The 20,839-nt window shown below is 45.0% G+C and overlaps 1 protein-coding gene across 1 annotated transcript in view; it reads left to right on the top strand.

The window, feature by feature from the left end:
• Positions 1–520: 520 nt before the first annotated feature.
• The window catches only part of SETBP1 (SET binding protein 1), a gene marked incomplete at its 3' end in the record, with an annotated part of 386,054 nt that continues 365,735 nt past the window's right edge, over positions 521–20,839 (top strand). The window contains exon 1 of the mRNA XM_010842038.1: positions 521–2,551. Coding sequence (XP_010840340.1) covers positions 2,069–2,551 — 483 coding nt within the window. The remainder of the gene's footprint in view (positions 2,552–20,839) is intronic.

The raw sequence follows: 20,839 nt of genomic DNA, 5'->3' as shown, positions 1-20,839 counted from the left end.
GGATATTAAAATGCTATACTGGAGATCCCTGTCAGAGGGAGCAAACCACTGAGCACTGCTGTCACAAGAAGCATGGCTGCCGATTTGTATGAATCTAACGCACAGAATGAGACAGACCTACTGGGCTTTTGCTCAGTAGAGGTAAGCAGGGACAGGTTCTCAGGCATCTTGATGCCTCCAACAGCAGTGTGTTTATCTGACACCAATAAGAGAGGCCTCAATGAATATTGACTTGAATATGACTTTTTCAAAATTATCTACAGTTTTGGGCAAGTAGGCAGATCAGTCTAGATGAGATAGGAACCTCACCAGTAAAGAAAACATGAAGTGTCAACTGGTCTAACTGCCCTCCTCTGCTCCTCAGTGGGGACTTTGGCCCTTTTGTAACATGGGGCACAGGTTGCTGTTCAGTGTTGACAGCTTTGGAGAGGATGCTCTCACCAAACAGCCACTTCTTTGCAGAGGTGCTGCATTCATTGGGTTTTCCCCCAAGTGGAAGCAACTGTAAACATGTCTTCCTGCAGGGCTAAGTAGTTCCCAGGAGCTGATTATATTCCTGGGCTTCTCTGGGGAGCAGGGTCCATGTTGAAGCCCTGCTGCCTTGCTGGCTGGCTTCCTCACAGGGCATCAGCTGAAAATCTACTGATCCCCAAGGGTGGAAGTACCTGCTCGATTTCCAGTTCTTGGCCGTTCTAAGTGTGTCTTTGTGGGCATTTCTGGAAACTTCTGGTGGGCACATTTGCTGGTCAAGTCCTTAAATGATGGGCTCAAAGCTAACAGTCTAGGGTATGTTGTAGTGTCTTCTGCTGAGTGGCCATTGTGAAGGCTTGGTTGTAACCTTATCTATAGCTGGGGTAGAAGGAGATGATGTCTTGAAGTTCAGGGCAGCCCCAGGGCTTGAAGTTTTCTCTTGAAAATGAGCATTTGGGCTTTCTTTTGAGCTTTAAAGTGATGAGTATAAAGTTGGGAATAATGGGACATGGAGTGAATAAGGGTGAAGGATAGCTTGGTGAAGAGAAAGGGAGAATAAAAAGTCTTGCAGGGATTCCTGACACTTCCAAAGGCCTGTGAAATGCTCCCTCTCTCCCTCTCTCTTTTTTTGTTGTCATGTAGACATAATGCCACTTTATTTAAGGGCCAGGAAGGGAATTAAAACTGTCTCGGGTGGTTATTTTTATCTAAAAGATAGATAGCGATTAAAAAACTTTTGTGTCAGAAACACATTTAGCATTTGTTTTGCATTAATCACAGCATTAGAAGTAATTTCTTACTGAACTCTTTTTGTTTTCCTTTTACAAACCTTCACCTCAGCTTTGCATTTGTTTTAAGAAATAAAAGCAAGACATGTGCATGATTAAAATAATTCACAATGAAAGATGATAAAGAAAGAACAGTCCAGAAGCTCTTCTTCTGCGGGGATGGAGAGCTTGGGCCAGGCAGCCCAGGACTGTGTTCAGCTTTGCAGACTGTTCTTCACATGTGAGAGGGAAGTTGTGCAAGAAGCCAGCCAGGTGCAGTTTCCACAGACCCAAGTATCAGCACTTAGACTTCCTTTCGTCATAGTTGGCTTTGATGGTGACTCAGCCGGCTGTGGCTTTGGTATAAGAAGCATCTAGCTTGTTACTGGACTGGAGGACTCATCTCTCTTTATTCTTGGACCCACAACCATAAAAATTAGTAACAATTCAGTGAAAGACTGTGTCTGTGCGTGTGTCTCCCCCTCTGCTCCCATATAATACAATTTGGGGATGTGCACTTTCTGGTTTGATTTTTTTCAAATCATTTTTTTTTTTTCTTTTTCTAATGCCATAGATAAGTAGGATGGGACTTCTGGAACTTAGTTTGAGTTCCCTTTGGGGGTCATTTTTTCCTGCCTGCCATGGCTAATTATCTCTCTGCTTCTCAGTTGCAGATCTGATCTCTTCTGAACAACCTCACGGTGTCTCCTTCCCTGGGGCTCTGAGCCCAGCCGGACCACTTTCTCCTTGGAATTTTGGGTGCCGTCTCTTCTCACCTTTCCCTTTTCCCTGTCTCCCTCCTGAGAACTCTTGGCAACTGGAGGATTGTCATGGAGTCCAGGGAAGTCTTAAGTGGCTCCCGGCAAAGGGGGAGTGAGTCGGAATTCCTGCCAGTCTCCTCAGCCAAGCCCTCGACTACTCCTAGCTGTACAGGAGAACCTTTGCTGTCTGCTCCGGAGACTGGGAAGGGAATCCCAGCAGGTGGAGAACGCATGGAGCCAGAGGAGGAGGATGAACTGGGCTCAGGGCGGGATGTGGATTCCAACTCCAGTGCAGACAGTGAGAAATGGGTGGCAGGAGATGGCCTGGAAGAACAGGAGTTCTCTATCAAGGAGGCCAATTTCACAGAGGGGAGTCTGAAGCTGAAGATTCAGACCACAAAACGGGCTAAGAAACCCCCAAAGAATCTGGAGAACTATATATGCCCGCCTGAGATCAAGATCACCATCAAGCAGTCGGACCAGAAGGTGTCCCGTGCTGGGAAAAATAGCAAAGCCACAAAGGAGGAGGACAGAAGCCACTCCAAAAAGAAGGTAGGGATCCCTGTCGACTAGGTGTTTCGGTTTGTTTTTGCCGTTTTATCCTCAACTGTTAAGGGGCTACTTGCTTATTTATAAATTACTCATTTCTCTGATGGAACACTTGTGGCCTGCAGAAAATGTCTTCTGTGTCTTGGTATAGTATCCAGTTTAATATTATGGCTTCTACTGACTGAAAACAAAATGAAAAAAACTACAATTATATTCCTGGAAGTTCTTATTGTGTAGCAGCCAATTGGCTGGGTCAGATCTGGCTAGCTGTGAGAGAATTTTGAGGGTGCTTTTTGTTTTTTTTTTTTGGTTTGATATTTACATCGGTTCTCATAGTGAAGAGTACGAAGTTGAAAATTTTGGTCATTCAGAACAGTCAAGCACCGTTATAACACCCTTTTGGTTTTAGTCATTTCTGTACATCTTTCTAAAATAGACAAGTTGCTTACTTGAGTGAGGAAGCCCAGTCTTCATAATAAATTGAGGCTCTTCTCAGCTGAGAGATCATCTTCCCAGGAGCCAGTGGTGAGCTTCTGAGCTGGCGCTGGAGAAATGGAAGGGACAGGGGACTGCTGAGGCTTTGTCTAACACGTTGTGGACTTCTCAGGCGGTGTTGGATGAACTCAGTGTGTTGTCATTTTCCTCATAAAAGTCGATGTGGGTGTGGAAAACAGATCTCTAGGTGATTAATGATATAGTGTGGTTGAATGGATGGATCTAAGGTTTTGTTTTGTGTCGCAGAGGGTTACAGAGACCTCCTTTCCTGGGAGGGGTGTGGCACTCAGCTGTGATAGCAGAGGGCTGCCCTAGTCTAGAAAGTTTTTATCCAAGAATCTCTGGGTCTTGTGAACAGCTCTGAAAGGAATCCTCTTGTTGACAAGAGTTCTGGAGTTTTAGGTTGTGGATGTTAACTAGAGTTTTTGTAATTCTCTCACATCTTATTTATTAATATTTGGACTCTGGGCATGATGGAAGGTAAAATGGCCCATATGAATGAAGCTTTCTCCTTTATAGCCCAGAAATAATCTAGTTTTTCTGTTGCCAGTGGTTTTTGAGCTTTGGTGTAGTCATTTTCAATAAACTGCTAAGAATCCTGTTGTTTCTTTAGTTGGGCTGTGCCTTTCCTCATGCTACGTGTATTGGCTGATTTGTTGCAGTTAAAAAAAAAAATTAGACTAGAAGAGACTTTTCTGGGTGACTAACACTTTTAATTTGCTCAGACTAACCTGGTTTTCAAACAGAAAGTCCTGCATCCAGGACCCCCTTCAATCCTGAGCAAGCCAGGGCAGTTGATATCTTCTTTAACATTTGGAACACACAAAAAAATCTTTAGAAATTGGTGTGTTTTTACCTAGCATAGAGGTAAGTGCTTTCACCTCTCCTGTCCCCATTTACAACTTTGTGATGCTTTCTGAGTTCTCTGATATAAAATCAAAGATTATCTATATGTACATGGAAACTTTTGAGATTTTTGCAAGCAAATGCAAAGAAATGCAAGCAGGCTCCATTTAGAAAGTTAAATTTTGCTTTGGAGTTGAAGTCTTTTCAGCTTTGAAAATGAATATCTTTGTCGTTGGTCACTGAGATGGCACAAAGAGTATTGTTGGATTTTTGTGGGGGAGAGCAGTCTTGAAAACTGTGGGAACTGTTTTCCCTTCATCACCATCACTGCCAGAATTTGAGCAGCAGCCCACAGTTTAGGGTGTGCAAACCAAAATTCACAATCCTAGAAAGAGTATGTTGTCCTGATCAGTACTACTTCCTTAAGGCCAGAAGACTGTTCCCAAATATAGGCATCTGTCTATTGGAATGCCCCAGAATAAAACTCTGGAATTTGTGACACAGGGATGATTTCAAAGCTGAAATGTGCAGTGGACCTCCACTCTCATATCTGAAATTCTCAGGCTGGTGATTCTCACCCAAAAAGTTGGATGCCCTTTGTGTACGTCATTGGAAAGAGAGATGAAATTGCTTCTTTGAATATGTGACTGACTAAGTGTGCATTTCTAAGCCTGAGCAATTGGAGGTGGAGAGAAAAAGGGGGAGGGCTGAAATTAAATGCATAATGTTGTGTTATGCTGGCTCTGTAATGGGAATATCTATGAAAATTGCTTCACATTTTATTTCTTTATCCTTTCTACATTATGTCTAGAGCTGATACTTTTCAGAGATTTACAAATAAAGTTATCAGTACTGGGTCTTAATCATTTGCTAGATGATAGGAAGTTCTCTGATCTATATTGGATTAGTATGGTAAGTTTATTACTCTTTTAGTTCCTGTTGTTTTTCCAGCAAGGAGTAAGCAAAAGCTGGAGCAAAGGTGGAGAGGTGGAAACCTTGCCTACCATTTGTACAGAAAAGTTCAGTGGAATGAGCATGCAGAATTTATTTGTATGAATGGGAACTACATGATCATTAATTTGGAACAGGGAAAAGGATGAGGATGGCATTTTGTAAGCATTAGGTCAGTGTCTTACTCTCAAATCTAGTCTTCTGGATCTTTTATTGTGAGGCAAGTTGCTCATTGAAGAAGTGTACATAGAGTGATCCCTGGGAGTCAGGTCTTTTGCTAAGCACTTAGAAAACAGCTCTGTTGAGCTGGTCCTTGACTGAGTGGAGATGCCTCCTTGGGTGTCATCTGATCATATATGCTGACTTAGAGCACGGTTGGTAAACTAGTCTGTGGGCAAAATTCAGCCCCCTGCCTATTTTTGTACAGCTTGCAAGCAAAGAATGGTTGGGAAAAAATAAAAAAGAGAATAATATTTTGTAACATGGGAAAATTATATGAAATTCAAATTTCAATGTCCTTAAATACAGTTTCATTGGAATGGAGCCACATCTATTTATTTATATTTTGGCTACGGCTACTTTTGCACTTCGACAGCAGAGTTGAGTAGTTGTGACAGAGAGTGTATGGCCCTCAGAGCTTAAACTATCTGCTATCTGGTTCTTACCAGAAACACTTGTTGACCCTTGACTCAGGGGAAGGGCAGGGAGTTTTAGGATTACAAGGATTTTGTTTTATCTCATTTTGTTTTGAAAGATTTATCCTCCAAACTTGGAGGCTGGGAAAATGAGTGTTAATCATTATGTGCTTTGTGTTGTTGTTTGTTTTTGTTTGTTTTACTTTTGCACACCAATCAGTTTTGTTCAAGTCATTGTTTGGCAGCCTTAGGCAAAGACAGCTTATATTGGATCCCAAATGATTTGCTTTTTCATGGTTTTTTTTTTTTTTTTTTTTTTGTTTTTTTTTTTTTTTGGTAAAAGGAAAGTTCTATAGGATAATTATGGCATTCCTTACATATCACAGCTAGTTCTCTTCTATTTCTGTTTGTACATGTTCTGCTGCTGTGTGTGTGGTATCCTTAAGAGCTTTATTCTGAATTTCAAACCTAGACCCAATCTTCCAAACTGGAGAATTGTTATAGATTTTCAGGTAACATGGTCATGTCAGTAGTAGGATATTAGGAGGGACCCATGAAAATACCATTTCACTGGCTCAAGGATGCATGGACTTGTCTAACCAGTGGACAAGTCACCTCCCTTCCAAGTAAACTTGGGATGACACTTGAAATGCTGTCTGGTAGAGGATTTATGATGAATTGATTTATGTGATGTGTAAGAGCAGCATTTGGTAAGAAGTGGTGACTGAGAAGAGAACTCAGAATTTCAGGGCCTCAGAATTGTCCTTTGGGCAGGTCCTGGGTTGCAGATGGATCCTATAAATGCACCTTGCTGTTTATCACAGCACCCATGTTGTTACATCTTAGACTGACTCAGGTAAGTGGAATATAATGTAAGCTTCCTCTATTTCCCCTCCAGGTTGCTCAATAAAAACAATAGAGAATATGAGAATGAATCTCTAGAAGCAAGTTCAGGTATAACATGTGAACTTAAAATGTTCTAGCAGTGACAGGTTTTTAAGAGGCTCTTAGCTGGACAGAGCTTAGCAGCTCTCCTCTTTCTGAGGACTTTCTGTGGGAGTCAGGACACTCACCAGATTCAATGTCACGAGAAGGAGAGGGGGTCCTGAGACAAGGACTATACAGTGACCCAAGGTTGGAAGTGTGGCATGGCTACAGCACCAACAGGCTTTGTGATTCTGGATTTGGAGGATAACCTTGCTGAAGCCCCAGTTTCCTCATCTGCCAAATAGAGATGATAGTTTCACATGATATAACCCAATGGAAGATTTTTTTAAAAGATGGGAAATGTACATTGTACATGTCATAGTTACAGTTCCAATTTTTTGAGCCACATGGCAGACCTTCAGCTAACTCTTTTATCTGTATTTGCTTTCTCTATTAGTCCTTATAACAGTCCTGTTGGATGAGAGATATTTATTTACAGATGAGGAAATTGAGGCTCAGTGGCTTCACATAAGCAGGAGCAGGGTTGGCCTTTGAAGTCAGTTCTCCTAGACTGTTTGGCCAATGCTGGAGTCCAGGCCCCAAGTGCCCACACTGGAAAGGGCTTCTGGAAGGTGAGGATCCAGCTTGAGGGCATTTCTCTCCTACTTTCCCACATGGTAAGGGTGGCAAGATCACGAGCTGGTACACTGTCTTTAATTCCAAGTGTTTCAAAATGTCATGAGTTAAAGTCTTATTTTTTTCCTTTATTCTGCTTATGGATTATTATTTGCTTTTGACCAAAATGCAACTTCTATTTTGTTTTTTTGGACTTAATGTTCACCTTTACCCAGCTTCATCAGGAGAACTGATTTTCTCTAGCAATCTCATATTCCTCAGAGTCTGACGTGGTCCTAGGAAGATGTTCAGGATTCCTTCTCAGTAACCCCACATAGAACATCATCATATATGTGTGGAAAGAACCTGTATTTTCTTCTAAGTACTCATAACCCTCTCTTAGGAAGTCTAATAGGTTATAAATTCATTTATTCATCCTTCAAATAGCACCCTCCTTGTGTCAAACCCACAAAGTATGAAGAGGAAAAAGAGTTTTTTAGGTGATGTAGATGGGAAGGGAGTCTGGCATCAGATTGCAGAGAGTGATGAATATCAAATAAGTAAATGAGTTTGCATTTAATTCTGTAAATAATGGGAGTGCTCTGCAGACTTTGAAGTGCAGAAAGGAAGGGTTGCAGGTCCAGGGAACGTAATGAGACCGATCTAGGACAGAGAGGCATGAAAGTGATCCACTTGTGAGTTGGGAGGGCTGCACCACAGCTCTCCATTTTCCCTGTAGGCTTGTGAGAAGCACATTTCTCACTTGACTTGCTATGGTTGTAGCAGTTTAGAGGGTGTGTTGGGCAGGGATGGAAGGTGGCTCAGACTGCTGGACCTCTGGTACTGCACCACTTCCTCCTGCACTCTGATGGTGGTCCTGAGCGCCCACGAGAGCCTTCCACCCCTCTTAGGGTTCAGGTGTCCTTCTCTCACTATCATTTGCCCAGCACCTTCTCTGGTCACTTAGAGGTGCACTGCTTGACTGAAGGCTTGCCGTCCCTATTTCAGTGCTTGTGAATGTGAGGCTTTGAACTCCAGGGTGTATGGGCTTCTTCCCCTACAACACTCTCAACCTGACTGGGAGAGTAGGTTTGGCCAGCATTTCTTCATAAGAAGCTGAATTTGCCTTGTTTAATTTTATATTTTCTATCGATTTTTTATTTTAAGCAGCATGTTCCTCTTTATTCATCAGAGTACCTGAAAATTTTGTTTGCCGATACGTTTCTCTGTAGTTATTTTATAGCTAAAAACCTTTTCCACAAAGTAATTGTATCAAGCAGCAGGTAATATTTAACATCTGGAGTTGGTGTTTGGGAAAGGACACTGGGCTTGGGGACAGGAGCCCTGGGCACCATCTCTGCCTCTGTTAATAACAGCTTCAATAAGAATGCTTTACTTTCCTGAATTTCAGTTTTTTGCATGTTAAAAAAAACAAAAACAGCTATTGACCTCTGAAACTTTATTTCTCTTCTAAAAACTGGAAACTTTAAGAGTCATTCTGTTAGATGAGGCAAGTTTTCCTCTTTAAGAAAACTAGTTACTATAAACAAAATTGTTGACCTCTCTTTGGGACCCACTGTTCTGTCATCGGATCGTTTCCTTTTTGCCCCAGTGTCAAAAGGCCTAAAATCATGGGAGCAGACGTCAGAATTGAGCTTACAAAGTGGGGAGGTTTATCGAGCTTGCATTCTGTGAGGATATTCTGGGAACGTTTGGTTCCCCTCTTTCTTCCTTGTGTGCTTCCTACTTTTCTTCTATGTGAGGGATTCCTGGGGAGTCCACAGCACCTTGCTGGCTCTTTCCCGCTGTTGTTAGTTTCACTTTGGAGTTCAACAAGGAACCTTCTTCGGTGAACTCCATACCTTTGAAGATAAACCTGTTAGAGTAAAAGGAGGAAAACTGTGTTCTGTTCTGGATGGAGAGTCATTCGTTCCTTGAACTGTTCAGATAAGAAATAAGAGATCTGTTAGAAAGATTGCCGGCCCTGATTCCAGACCAGGTTCTCTGCAGAGAACCTGCACTAGGAGCTGGTCCCCTGTGACATTAAGCAAGTCTCTCGACCCCTCGAAGCTGTTACCTAATTGTGTGAAAACCAGCGGTCATAGGAACACTTCCTTGCTGGTGTCTTGTGGGGATGAAAGTGCCTGGTATGCTTAGCACAGCACCTGACTCAGTATGCACCACTTTAATTCCTGTTGTGCGTGTCTCTCTTCCAGCTCACCCACAGGACCCTCTCAGCACCCTCTCAGCATGGCTAGCCACACAGTGCCCTGCAGTTGTGCTGGGTGCTCAGAGGCGTGGGCTGTCTCAGAAGCCATATGTTTCTTTAGGCTGATCCTGTTTTTGTACTGCTGATGGCTATGTTGAATTGTGATACGTGGGTTGCAGTACCAGTGTCTTATTTCTGATGCTTGCACAAGCACCTACTAATCAAACATACGTCTAATGCTATTTTTTTTTGGTAGTAAGAAGTGGTATGGGGATTTATTTAAAGTCAATTTAAAGGTCTTTTATCTTTGATAAAAATCTTTTATCTTTGTGGTCACTTATCTGCCAAACCAGGATTGCTGCTGAGCTCAAAGCATGACTCAAAATGAAACTTTCAAAGTAGTGTCATAAGGACGACCAGATGGGGTTCAGCTGGTGTTTCCTTGCATCCCTGCCACACTCCCAGTGTTTGTACAGTCACCCCCTCTTCTCAATCATCAATTCTACGCATGCAAAAAGTCCTCTCGTATCTGCATTTCCAGCTGACCTTCAGTTACATTACCTCTTTTCTTTTTAATAAAAGGCAAAATAAATAATTCCTTTTTGCCCTTCTCTGCCCTATCCTTTGATTCTTCTGATTCCTGCAACTTTAAGTGAAAAACATCCCACATTCAAAACGCTGGAATGCAGGACATCCCAGGATGTCCCCTCCTGCCTTCCTTGTTCCTGAGACATGAGTCACTTTGGTTGGAAAGTCACTGCTTAAGGACTGCCTAGGCAGACAGCATGGGGATATGGCAGGGAAGTTCTCGAAGCCTGGGCTGCAGGCATTGGTTCAGGCTCCTGACTGCCTTACATACAGAAATCAAAGCCAGGAGGCAATGAAGAGGTGTTTTTTATCCACAGTAAGCTAAAAATTCATATTATAATTTGCACATACCAGACTACTTTGTGGAAATAGTTTCAACTTGTTTGGTTCTCAGGATGATGACTTGGAAGGTAGCATTAAGGCTCTGCCCTCTGCCACCCCCACAAGAGGAACCAGTGGCCAAAGGGAGAGGCGGCCAGTGGGGAGGGCAGAAGCTCAGTGGAGCCAAAGGTTCCCAAGAGGTGTGCCGATTTACACAGCATGCAAACACCCGCATGGACTAGCAGCTGTACCCAGTGCCTGGAGGATTCTGAATTCTGTGCTGTCTGGTGAAGTCGAGAGCCCTTGGTGCAAGCTGAGGCTGCTGTCGGAGCGTGCTGGAGCATGGACAGCCAGTCAGAGTCCTGCACTAAGGGCAGGTTTCAATGACATAACCTCTAGGGTTCCTTCCTAGCTTCCACAGTGTCCCGCTGAATCTTGCCCTAAGAAGGCCAGGGGCCTCCGTCTGTACCGGCAGTGTATCTTTGTCTCTAAAGTCCTAGGTTTGTTTTTTTTCCTGCCTGCCCCTCCATCCCCCGGCTCACTTCTTTTGCCTTCCCACCAGCCTCTGACCTCACCAGAGGAAACAATGGAGGCCTTTATCGACTCTGAAAAGTCCAAGTAGTTCCCACCTTGGTACCTGGCCCATGAAGTCATTTGATAATCATCATTAGTATCAAATGCAGGTTGCTTCAGTGGTTTTTCTTAGACCTTGTTTATTGTGTTTTTCCCACATTGTCTTCTTCGGCTTTCACAAGCTTCAGCCAGTTTCACAGTGGGGAGGATCAGCGGAAGTGGAGAAGAGAGGGTACGAAGGGATATGAACAGATCGCCGTTCTGTCCCTCATGGTGGGTCACCACGCCTTCCAATAAGAAGTAATCATTTGCAGGTGTGAATGTGCCCAGGAACGTGGGCAGCCTTTCATGCCAAGCCAGTTATTCATTTGTTCAGTGCTATGAATGAAAACACGTTCACAGCACTGAACAATTAGGGGATTTCAGTATTGTTCACTACAGACTGTATCCCTGGAGAACTGTCTTAAAGGAGCTGCTTCTCATGGTGGGTCATGAGTATAGCTAAAGGGGATCTATTTGTAGCCTACAATGGGAATCTGTGATTTCTCCATCTTTGCCCTTTCAGGTGAGCCAGAGATGGACATGGATTTATTTGGGTGTGTGGTTCTTTCTTGCACCATCAGGTTCCTGAACTTACCAATCTTCCATTGGATTCCTCCCATTGACTAAGTGGCAGGTCAGCATCATGCTCGATGTGGGTGCTGTTGGTCATGAAAGCAGCCATGATTAGGAGATCCAGGAAGGGGCTGAGAACCAGGAGTTAAATATGACACAGGCTAGAACCTGGCACCAGATCAGGAGACAGGTGAAGGCCAACCACAGAAGGTATGGGTCAAAAGGAAAGAATGGGTCCACAGCTGGGTCACACTTCCAGCATCCTGGACTTCACTGAGTCAGAAGAGCCTCTGAATATTTCCATTTCAACTTCCTTTGTAAACAAACAGAAGACACCTTCCAAAATCCCTCGTGGACAGTTATTTGGCTGCTTCTCAATGGCCCTCAGGGAGGAGACTTGCTGCAACCTCTTGAGGCAGCTCTGGTTTTGGTAAGACTCTTTCTTACATTGCACCAAAATTATTCTTTTAAAACATGACTATTGCCAGTTCCTGAAACTGTTTCTGGGATCCCATTGTTTTTGGATGCCAAGGCACCTTGGTTCCTGTGCCAGGGATGCTAGTTTGTCTGTGTGCTTCCTAAAAGGCTTCAGTGGAGAGGGCTCCCAGAGCAGAGGAAAATACCAGCAGGTGGTCTGGCTGCAGGGGATTGTGCCCTCCTTTACTGTTAAGTGTAGTATCTCTATTAGCAGGTCCCTGGGCTCTTTCAGCTTTCTGGCAGCTTCATCATTGTTGGTATATACTGAACTCAAGGTCAAGGAGACTCCAACTTAGAATTGCCTTCTGCTATATTTGAGGGTCTAAACCATTACATCCTACGTGTGCTGTGCTTAGTTGCTCAGTCGTGTCTCACTCTTTGTGACTGCATAGACTGTAGCCAGGCTCCTCTGTCCATGGGGATTCTCTAGGCAAGAATACTGGAGTGGGTTGCCATGCCCTCCTCCAGGGGGATCTTCTCAACCCAGGGGTCAAACCCAGGTCTCTGGCATTGCAGGCAGATTCTTTACTATCTGAATCACTAGGGAAGCCCATGAATATTGGAATGGGGATCTCCCTAACCCAGGAATTGAACCTGGGTCTCCTGCATTGCAGGAGGATTCTTTACCAGCTGAGCTGCCAGGGAAGCCCATACATCCTACATACAGTGGTCCAAAATGTAGGTGTTTGTATTATCCTTATTATCATTTCTTTGGGCATAGTTCTAGACAGGCATCTAGGTCAAATATTAGTCAGATGGTCTGGTTAGGGTCTGCGGACTACACAGAAATAGGGCCACTTTGAAATGTAGATGCCCTCTCACAAAAGAGTTCCTCTTTTGTGGTTGCCCTTCTGGGGCATCTCTACATGGCTCTCCACCATCTGTGAACCTGGTTTCTCAATTACATAGTGGCCTTTTTGGATCTAGTGAAAAAGATTTTAAAAGTGCGTTATCAAAGGTATTTTCTTCTTAGTTATAGTGTAAGCTCTCTGAGGACAGAAGTTGCATCCTTTATTTCCTGGCCTGGGTATTAAAGAAGTTCTTGTTAGCTCTGTGCCAGTGAAGGTAGTTCTATGGGGGGAAAAAAACTCTCTCTCTTTTTTCTTTTTTTTTTTAATCAAAATAGGTTCTGCCTAGTCAGCCCTGTGTATTTTGCATTGGTTTTTAAGAAACATCTAAAACCTTTCATCATGCTGTCTTTTCTGTGCTCTCATCCAGATATACTGTAGCAGAGCTGAAGCTTCTAAATTCTGCATGAATCTACAGAGTTGTATGGTGTGTTCAGCATAAATGCTGCATAGGGTTTAGACAGTTCTTATTTGGAGGAATTGATCTCAGAGTATTTAGGGAAAAACCTGGGACAGTACAAGACTGTCAGAATGAGTGCTTCAGATAGTGCACAGTATGGGAATTTGGTGGCAGCGGTCTCATTTGCCCAGCACCTTCATGAAAGATTGGCATCACCCAACTGTCACCTCTTTCTGGATTGTTCTTGGGATGGTTTCGTGAAGTAGCTGTTAGTCCTCCCTGTTTTAAAGACTGAGTGAGGGATTTTGAGGGTTTTCAATCAGGGTTTCCCAGGATTACAACCAGGGGAGAGGGAGTGGGGAGACTCAAATCTACATCAGACCCTCGGATTCCTGGTTTCTGGCAGTAGGAAGCCATCACTGAACGGTGCACTTTAGCTGGTCCTGCTGTTACCTCCTCAAGGAGAGAATAATTGAGTTCTATGCAGACCACCTAATCGCTCCTCCTGCATGTCCTTGATCTAGGCTGTGGGTGAACCTGGGTGTTGTAGCTTCATCTGGGAGACACACAGCTCCTTTCTTGGACCCATAGCCACCTCCCTGATGGAGAATATTCAGCAGGACATGGCCACAGTGAGACCTGGGAAGAAGTGATGGCTGGCAGTGCATGCAGCATGGGGTGATGGATAATAGGCTCACTGAGACTTAATCTAGAGCTGTTTACAAAAATATTCTCAAATATCCTGGTTTGGGCTGAAAATGTGGGATTTGGCAAAGGTCCCTTCCAAAACAAGATTCCATTGAGTCTTGTCTGGCCTGAGACTTGAGGGAAGGGTGGCCACCCTGTGCTGGGGGTTCTGGTTTTGATTTCTTCTTCTGCCTTTAGCAAGTGAATCTCTCTTTTCTCATATTTAACAGGACATTAATGCTGTGTCTCTTTCTTACACATTACTTTGAAGATAATCTGAGTGAATTGTTGTAAAAGGGTTCTGAAATGTTAAAAATGCAATGGAAATATAAGACTTTTCTGTAGAACGGCCCTATAGTAGATTATTAACAAACTGTGGTCTCTAATTAAACTTTTCCAGGCTTCCTCCCATATCCCCCCATCCCTAGCCTCTCTACCCCAGCATTGGATAAAGGCCCCAGACGTGCCTGTGATAAACAGCAGCTGCAGGTTGGGCACGATTAGTGGCCTAGTCCAGGTCACCACCACATGGAGTAATTGCCCTTTGTGAAATTCTGGAGCAAGAGGTCAGCCCTCTTTCCCCATCTTTGTCACTTCTCAGTCATCTGTATCCCGGTGGCAGTTGTGTTATCCCAGCACCCTTCCCCTCCCCCTACTTCCCCACCCCATCCCCCTCTCATGTAGCCCAGGAAAAAACCATCTGCTGAGTTGGCTTTCAGAAGATTTTTTTTTAAAATACCAATTTCCCTTTGTTCCGAGGCAACCTCCAATCAGAGCTGGGGTCTGCTGGGTTTGGTGAGAGGCTGGTATTGTGTTTCATGCTCCCGGAGGAAAGGTTGTCCACTTGCTTTTCTTTTTGATTCGATTCCCTGCCATTCTGCAGGAGAGGCAGAGGTTGCAGCTGCTGCTGTCAGCTGTAAATGGGGGACCCCCTTGTTTAAGAACATGCATGTTAATCCTTTTGCCGGGGGTGGAAAAAACAAAAAACAAAACAGAAAAAAAAATTAAGACCATCACTAGCAAAAGTATTTCTTCCTGTTCCCACCTCATTTTGTAGGTCACACAAGATCTTACTGGTTGCTTAAGCTTAGGGCTTGTTGTCCTTGGATGTTCGCTTGAAGGTCTTTTGATGTCCAGCTTCTTATGTTTCCTGATTTCCTGCTGAAGAGTATGAACTGTGCATCAGAGGCAGAAGAGAGTCATTCTTTGATGGAAAACTTGAATCACAGGAAAAGCCATTGGCCGTGAAAGCTACCATTTTGTTGTTGAGCTGGGAACCTTGCCAAGCACTTGACACACACTATCTACTGACTCCTTCCCACCATGGCAGTGGAGGTGGTTTTATCCCCATTTTGCAGTTGTGTGCAGTGAGGTACAGAAACCCCCAGGGCCTGGCCTCAGTCTTAGGATCGGGGAGCTGGGATTCCAGCATGTCCACCCTCTAAACCCTGAGGCAGCTCCTCACTTGGGCATCAGCGGGACTGAGCCTAAGGTGGGGGCCTGAGATCCTTGCTTTCTAACCCTGCCCCCCGAAGACCCACAGGCAAGGGGCCTTCTCCATGCTTCCGTTTCTCTGTAAACTGGAACCAGATTAGCTAGATTCCAGGGAACTCAGAGGGACTGTTTGTTCACACCTCCTGAAAGTTTTATAAGCTCTTCTATTCCTGAACCTTGTGTATTGGCTGTCTTTTTCTGGCACCCTCTACAAGATGAGTGAAAATCCTCTTGGCGGGTTTCAGAGATGTTCTGAGATAACTTCTCAAGTGGTCCTGCAACTCTGTGCACAGAGCACCCTGCCGGCCTCTGGCCTTGCACCCCCGGCCCTCACTTGCCACATACGCTCCCAACCTTCACTCATGGGTGTTGCTGGGTGAGAGCCCTTTCCAAACTAAAGGATGTGTTTTGCTCCTTTATGGTAATGAGATGATGGATCGGGGAATGAACACAGGATGAATTCTGTAAATTGGTGAAACCCCATAAAGTTGTTTTTAAACATACCATCTCCTTCCTCCTTTCACTGTTAGGCTGGAATTATGACCCAGAGCACAGAGGGGCTGGAGGATCTGCCTAGAATGAAATATAAAATAAAACAGACACAACAGAGAGAGAGAGAGAGGCCGGGGCTTCTCTTTTGCTTCCTCCTGAGGAGATAGAATTTTCCAAGATAACCTATAATGCGTGTGTGTCTATATTTATTTTAGTATCTTAAAATACATTGTAGGCTCCTGTTAATGTGAATTATAAGAAATATAGTGACTTGACTTAGCAATCAAGTCAGCTTTGCACTTGAAAATATCAATGAAGTCCTTGTTCAAAACCTTACTGTATGAACTGAAGTAATTTTTACTAAATGATCTCTCTTTCACTTTCTAATACAATCCATGAATAAAAACAAATCTTGCCTGAATCAGTTCAGAGAGAGAGCCAGAGAAGACATGTAGACACACTGGATTAGGTGAGAGAGGTTCTAAGTGATAGTGTCCATAAGCTGGGTGACATGGATGCATGGGCAGTGGGCCTGGGGCCAGGAAGAGTGGTCCCTGTACTCAGCTCTGCCAGCTGACTCAGGCTGTACTTTGAGTTAGCCTGGGTCCCTTTCTAGCTCTGTTTCACCTGAGGCTTCAGTTCTCAGAGGTCTGAAAGCAGGAGGAATAGGAGGAAATAGTGAAAGGAGAATGTTGACTTCAGAACAGTAAGCTCTGCTAGACTTGAGAAAGGGACCCCAACAAAGAGTCACAGAGCTGAGCTGAGCAGCCCTCAGTGCCCCTGCTGATACTAAAACTGTCCACTCACGGGGCTTCCTTTCTTCTGCATCACTGAGTCACTCATTCACTCATTTAATAAAAGGTATTTTCTTCATTTCCTATGCATTGCATTTGTCCTTGAGATTTTGAGTATAGAAAGAAGAAGAGAGAAAAGCAAGGCTGGCCAGAGGCGTGAAAAAAATCACATCATGCCTTTTAGCAGAAGGAGCGGAACCCAGAAAAGGTAATGGAGAAGATGGAAGTAGAAATCTGCGGTGTACTGGGGCAGATCAGGTACAAGAGTGGAGGCCACGTGAGAACTGGTCTCTGGAAACGGAGGGAGAGAAGGACAGCGGCTGAAAGAAACAGTGCGGGGGGGGGGAGTTGGTGGCAGGGGAATTGTTTATGCTTATGGGCTGGGAGAAGGGCTGCCTCTGCAAGGCTCCCTCAGTCCAGGCAACCAGTATAGGAGGAGGATGGAGTGGCTGCTGAGAAAGCGGGTGCTCCTGGATGAGCTTGGCTTTGGGTCCTGGACCTCTCAGAAGTACTTACTGCTCCACCCGAGGGACTGATGGCTTTCTACCAGTGTGGAAATCACTGCTCACATCCCCTTGGGGGCAGCCATGCAGGTGGATCTGGGAAGGGCTGCCGCAGGCTGGACCAGCTGTGCCCCCTCCACCTCCTGGGAGGAGCAGGTGCTGAACTTCTGGATGCCTGGCTTTCCTTCTGGCTTCATTTCTAAATGACAGCTGACCTTTGCTTCTGATGTTAGGCCTGCGGCAGAACCCACTCCATCGGGGCCCAACTGCCATGTGTGTGTCAGTAGCTGCTTCTGCTCATCTCGTTAAGCCCAGGGAGACAGTTGCTGGTCCTTGGAGCTTCTCTTTCTTCAAAGAGGACAACCCAGTTGTGGGGGTTCGCCCTGTGGACAGTGGAGGCAAAGAGCTGGAGAGGAAGACATATGTTTAGGAAATGATCCTAGCGAGGCCTGGAGAACATCAGAGAGGATGCACAGTCACGTCCTTCTGTCGTCATGGTCTCTCTGAGGAGCTCTGTCTGGGGAGCCCTAAGAAGGTGGTATGGTTTGGTGTGTGTGTGTTTGTGAGTATTCAGTGTTATGTGTACCTGCATGTATGTGTGTGTGTGTGCCTGGCCTCTGGGCAGATAGATACTGTATACGATGCAATAGACCCATAACCGAGAAGCAGATTAGTCTCTGCCCCTAACCACCTGGGTTTCCTCACTGCCTCTGTTCTTAGGAGTCCCATCTTGAAGTGAAGGCAACGAAGCAGAAGATACTGGAGTCTTTTCCAACTCTCATATTCCAGTAAATTGCCATACAAATACTGATTCATGTAACTAGGAGACATATTAATATATGGGCTTGGCTTGACCTAATTATTACTTTCATAACATGCAGAGTTTTGAAGTAGTCACCTATGAGTATAAACTACATATTTATTTGAGAAAAAAGTAGGCATATTCTGTGATAGTTGATGTGAATGATGACAAACAATGAAAAAGGAGGGCACTCATGTGGGTACCTGTGCAGGCGAAAGGATGCAGAGTCGTTCCTCTCAGTTTATATGGACTTGTTTGGCGTTCAGAGAAGGCTCTGAGCTTCACCTCTTGTTGGGGAGGTTGGGTCCAAGCAGGATGGTAATTTTGTCCCAGATACTGGGGTGTGTGAACAGTTCAGAGAAGGATGGAGAAACAGGAGGCTTGAATGGATCTTGATGGAAGCAGAGGATATAGTTCAGTTCAGTTCAGTCATGTCTGACTCTCTGTGACCCCATGGACTGCAGCACGCCAGGCCTCCCTGTCCATCACTAACTCTTGGAGTTACTTAAACTCATGTCCATTGTGTTGGTGATGCCATCCAACCATCTTATCCTCTGTCGTCCCTTTCTCCTCCCGCCTTCAATCTTTCCCAGCATCAGGGGGTTTTCAAATGTCAGCTCTTCACATCAGGTGGCCAAAGTATTGGAGTTTCAGCTTTAACATCAGTCCTTCCAATGAATATTCAGGATTGATCTCCTTTAGGATGGACTGGTTGGCTCTCCTTGCAGTCCAAGGGACTCTCAAGAGTCTTCTCCAACACCACAGTTCAAAAGGAGGGAAAAGCAGCTTGGGTATTTCTGAGCCATGGTCCTGGGGGCAGGGTGCTCATTGTATGCCTTGAACCTGTTGGGCTGGCCTGCAGGGTTTACCTGGAAATCCAGAGTGCAGGAAAACCTTGGAAGAGCAGATGAGGAATCCAACTTCTTCCTGAATGGGACAAAAAAGGTATGATACCATCCACCCCCACACTGGGGAGCAGAGAGCTGGGGGGTCTGTGGAGAGCTGCCTTAGGAAATCAAAATATAACAGCATTGGAGGGAAGTGGGCCCAGAGTGGACAAGAGACAGAGGCCTACCGCAGCACACAGTGAAGACAGAAAGTGCCCTTGGTTTTCGCTGTCACACCGAGGAGGCCTGAGCAGCCTTCAGCAGGTGAAAAGGAACGGCCTCAAACATTTTGATTCCTGTGACTTAGAGAAGCTCAGTCGCTTTCTTAAGAATCCATTGACTGTGTGTTAGGGATACTTGTATCCCTGGTGGCTCAGATGGTAAAGAATCTGCCTCCAATGTGGGAGACCTGGTTCGATCCCTGGGTTGGGAAGATCCCTGGAGGAAGGCATGGCAACCCACTGTGTTGGGAGGATCCCCCTGGTAGAGGGCATGGCAGCCCACTCCAGTATTCTTGCCTGGAGAATCCCCATGGACAGAGGAGCCTGGTGAGCTACAGTCCATGGAGTCGCATAGGGACACTTATGAAAAGATGATTAGAAAGTTCCAGAAGAGGTTGAGGTGTCTACAGAAGTTCCAAATCCAGCATTTTGCCGTGGAGTTTTATTTCCAATTATCTATTTCACTGTTTTGCTTTCTGCTATGCTTTGCACCCGTTCCTCTGCTACTACTGAGTTCTCCAGCTCAGCATGTGCGTGTGTGCTAAATCACTTCAGTCATGTCCGACTCCATGCAGTGCTATGGACTGTAACCCACCAGGCTCCGCTGTCTATGGGGATTCTCCAGGCAAGAATACTGGAGTGGATTGCCGTGCCCTCCTCCAGGAGATCTTCCCGACCCGGGGATAAAACCTGTGTCTCTTGATGTCTCCTGCATTGATAGGCAGGTTCTTTACCACTAGCGCCACCTGGGACGCCTCCAGTTCAGTATAGGAGGAGCTTTTCTGCCCCTTCTGCAAAGAGGTGAAAAGGGAAAGAAAATCCAGCATATGTTTGCTTCCCCCGTCACCTCCTCTGAAACTTTTTTTAAACTCCTTTAAATGTGAACTTCCCCTACACAATGAGGAGGGACAAGTTGCACTTTTCATGTGTTAGAAAGGAACAAAATGCGTATGGCCATGATGGGGAATTTCCCCCACCTTTTGAGGGCAGGTGTGAAAGAATGAATTAGGGCAATGGTGTGAAAGAATGAATTAGTTATGGCAAATCTTGTTAGTGTCCATTGTAAGGAGAGAAGCTAAGCCATCTGTGGCCACTTGCAAAATTGTTCCTTGTTTGTTTGGGCTCTGCAATGAAGCAGATCTTTGTGGCTTCTGATAATTTGCATACTGTCACTTGTTTGCCAACTGGATGGTGTCTGGACGTGTGTACGTGAGAGAGTGTCTGAGTGGATATGTATGTATATGTTGGTGTGCTGTTGAAATAGATATCTGGGGGGCTGCCTTGATTGGGCTCTGGGCTTGGGAGGGGAATCCTGGGAGCTCCTATGTTATTTTTGGACATTCCTAGTCAATGTCTCCAAGCCTTTTTGTGCTCCTGTCCCTTACTTCTCCTCTGAGTCTCCCATCATCGCTTCAGCTTCCAAGTTCTTAATTGGTGGTGTGTGTTCTGAAAGAGGCAGAGCATATTTAGGGCAGTTTACATCCTAGTTAAAAGCCAAGAGAGGTGTGTGTCTCCAGTGTGACCACAAAGTTCTATGTCAAAGATATTGTTGTTCCACCTCCATTCATTCTACAAGTGTTTCCAGTGAGCCTGCTGGAGACAAGTGGTGTACTGGATGCTGTAGGGATCTAAAGGCTGAGTGACCTCCATTACCCCTGTCTTCAGGGAGCTTCCTTGGAGTACAAGCGATGCATAATGAACAACACATGCTCCGTGGATGGGATGAACAAAGTTCTGGATGTCATGCATGGAAGGATTGGTTATCATCACCGAGTGACCACTGAAGTCTGCGCCTGAGGGAGTGTGGAAGATGGAAGATTGTGTAGGGTGTGTGGTCAGAAGGGCTCTCGTGCTAGACTTCTGGGATTTCCAGATTGGCATCCTAGGGAAAGTGGCAAACACAAATCTACA

Source organism: Bison bison, unplaced genomic scaffold, assembly GCF_000754665.1.
Source record: "Bison bison bison isolate TAMUID 2011002044 unplaced genomic scaffold, Bison_UMD1.0 scf7180017864170, whole genome shotgun sequence".
NCBI classification, from domain to species: domain Eukaryota; kingdom Metazoa; phylum Chordata; class Mammalia; order Artiodactyla; family Bovidae; genus Bison; species Bison bison.
Note: the sequence above shows the minus strand (reverse complement) of the source record. Positions and strands in the feature narration are given on the sequence as shown.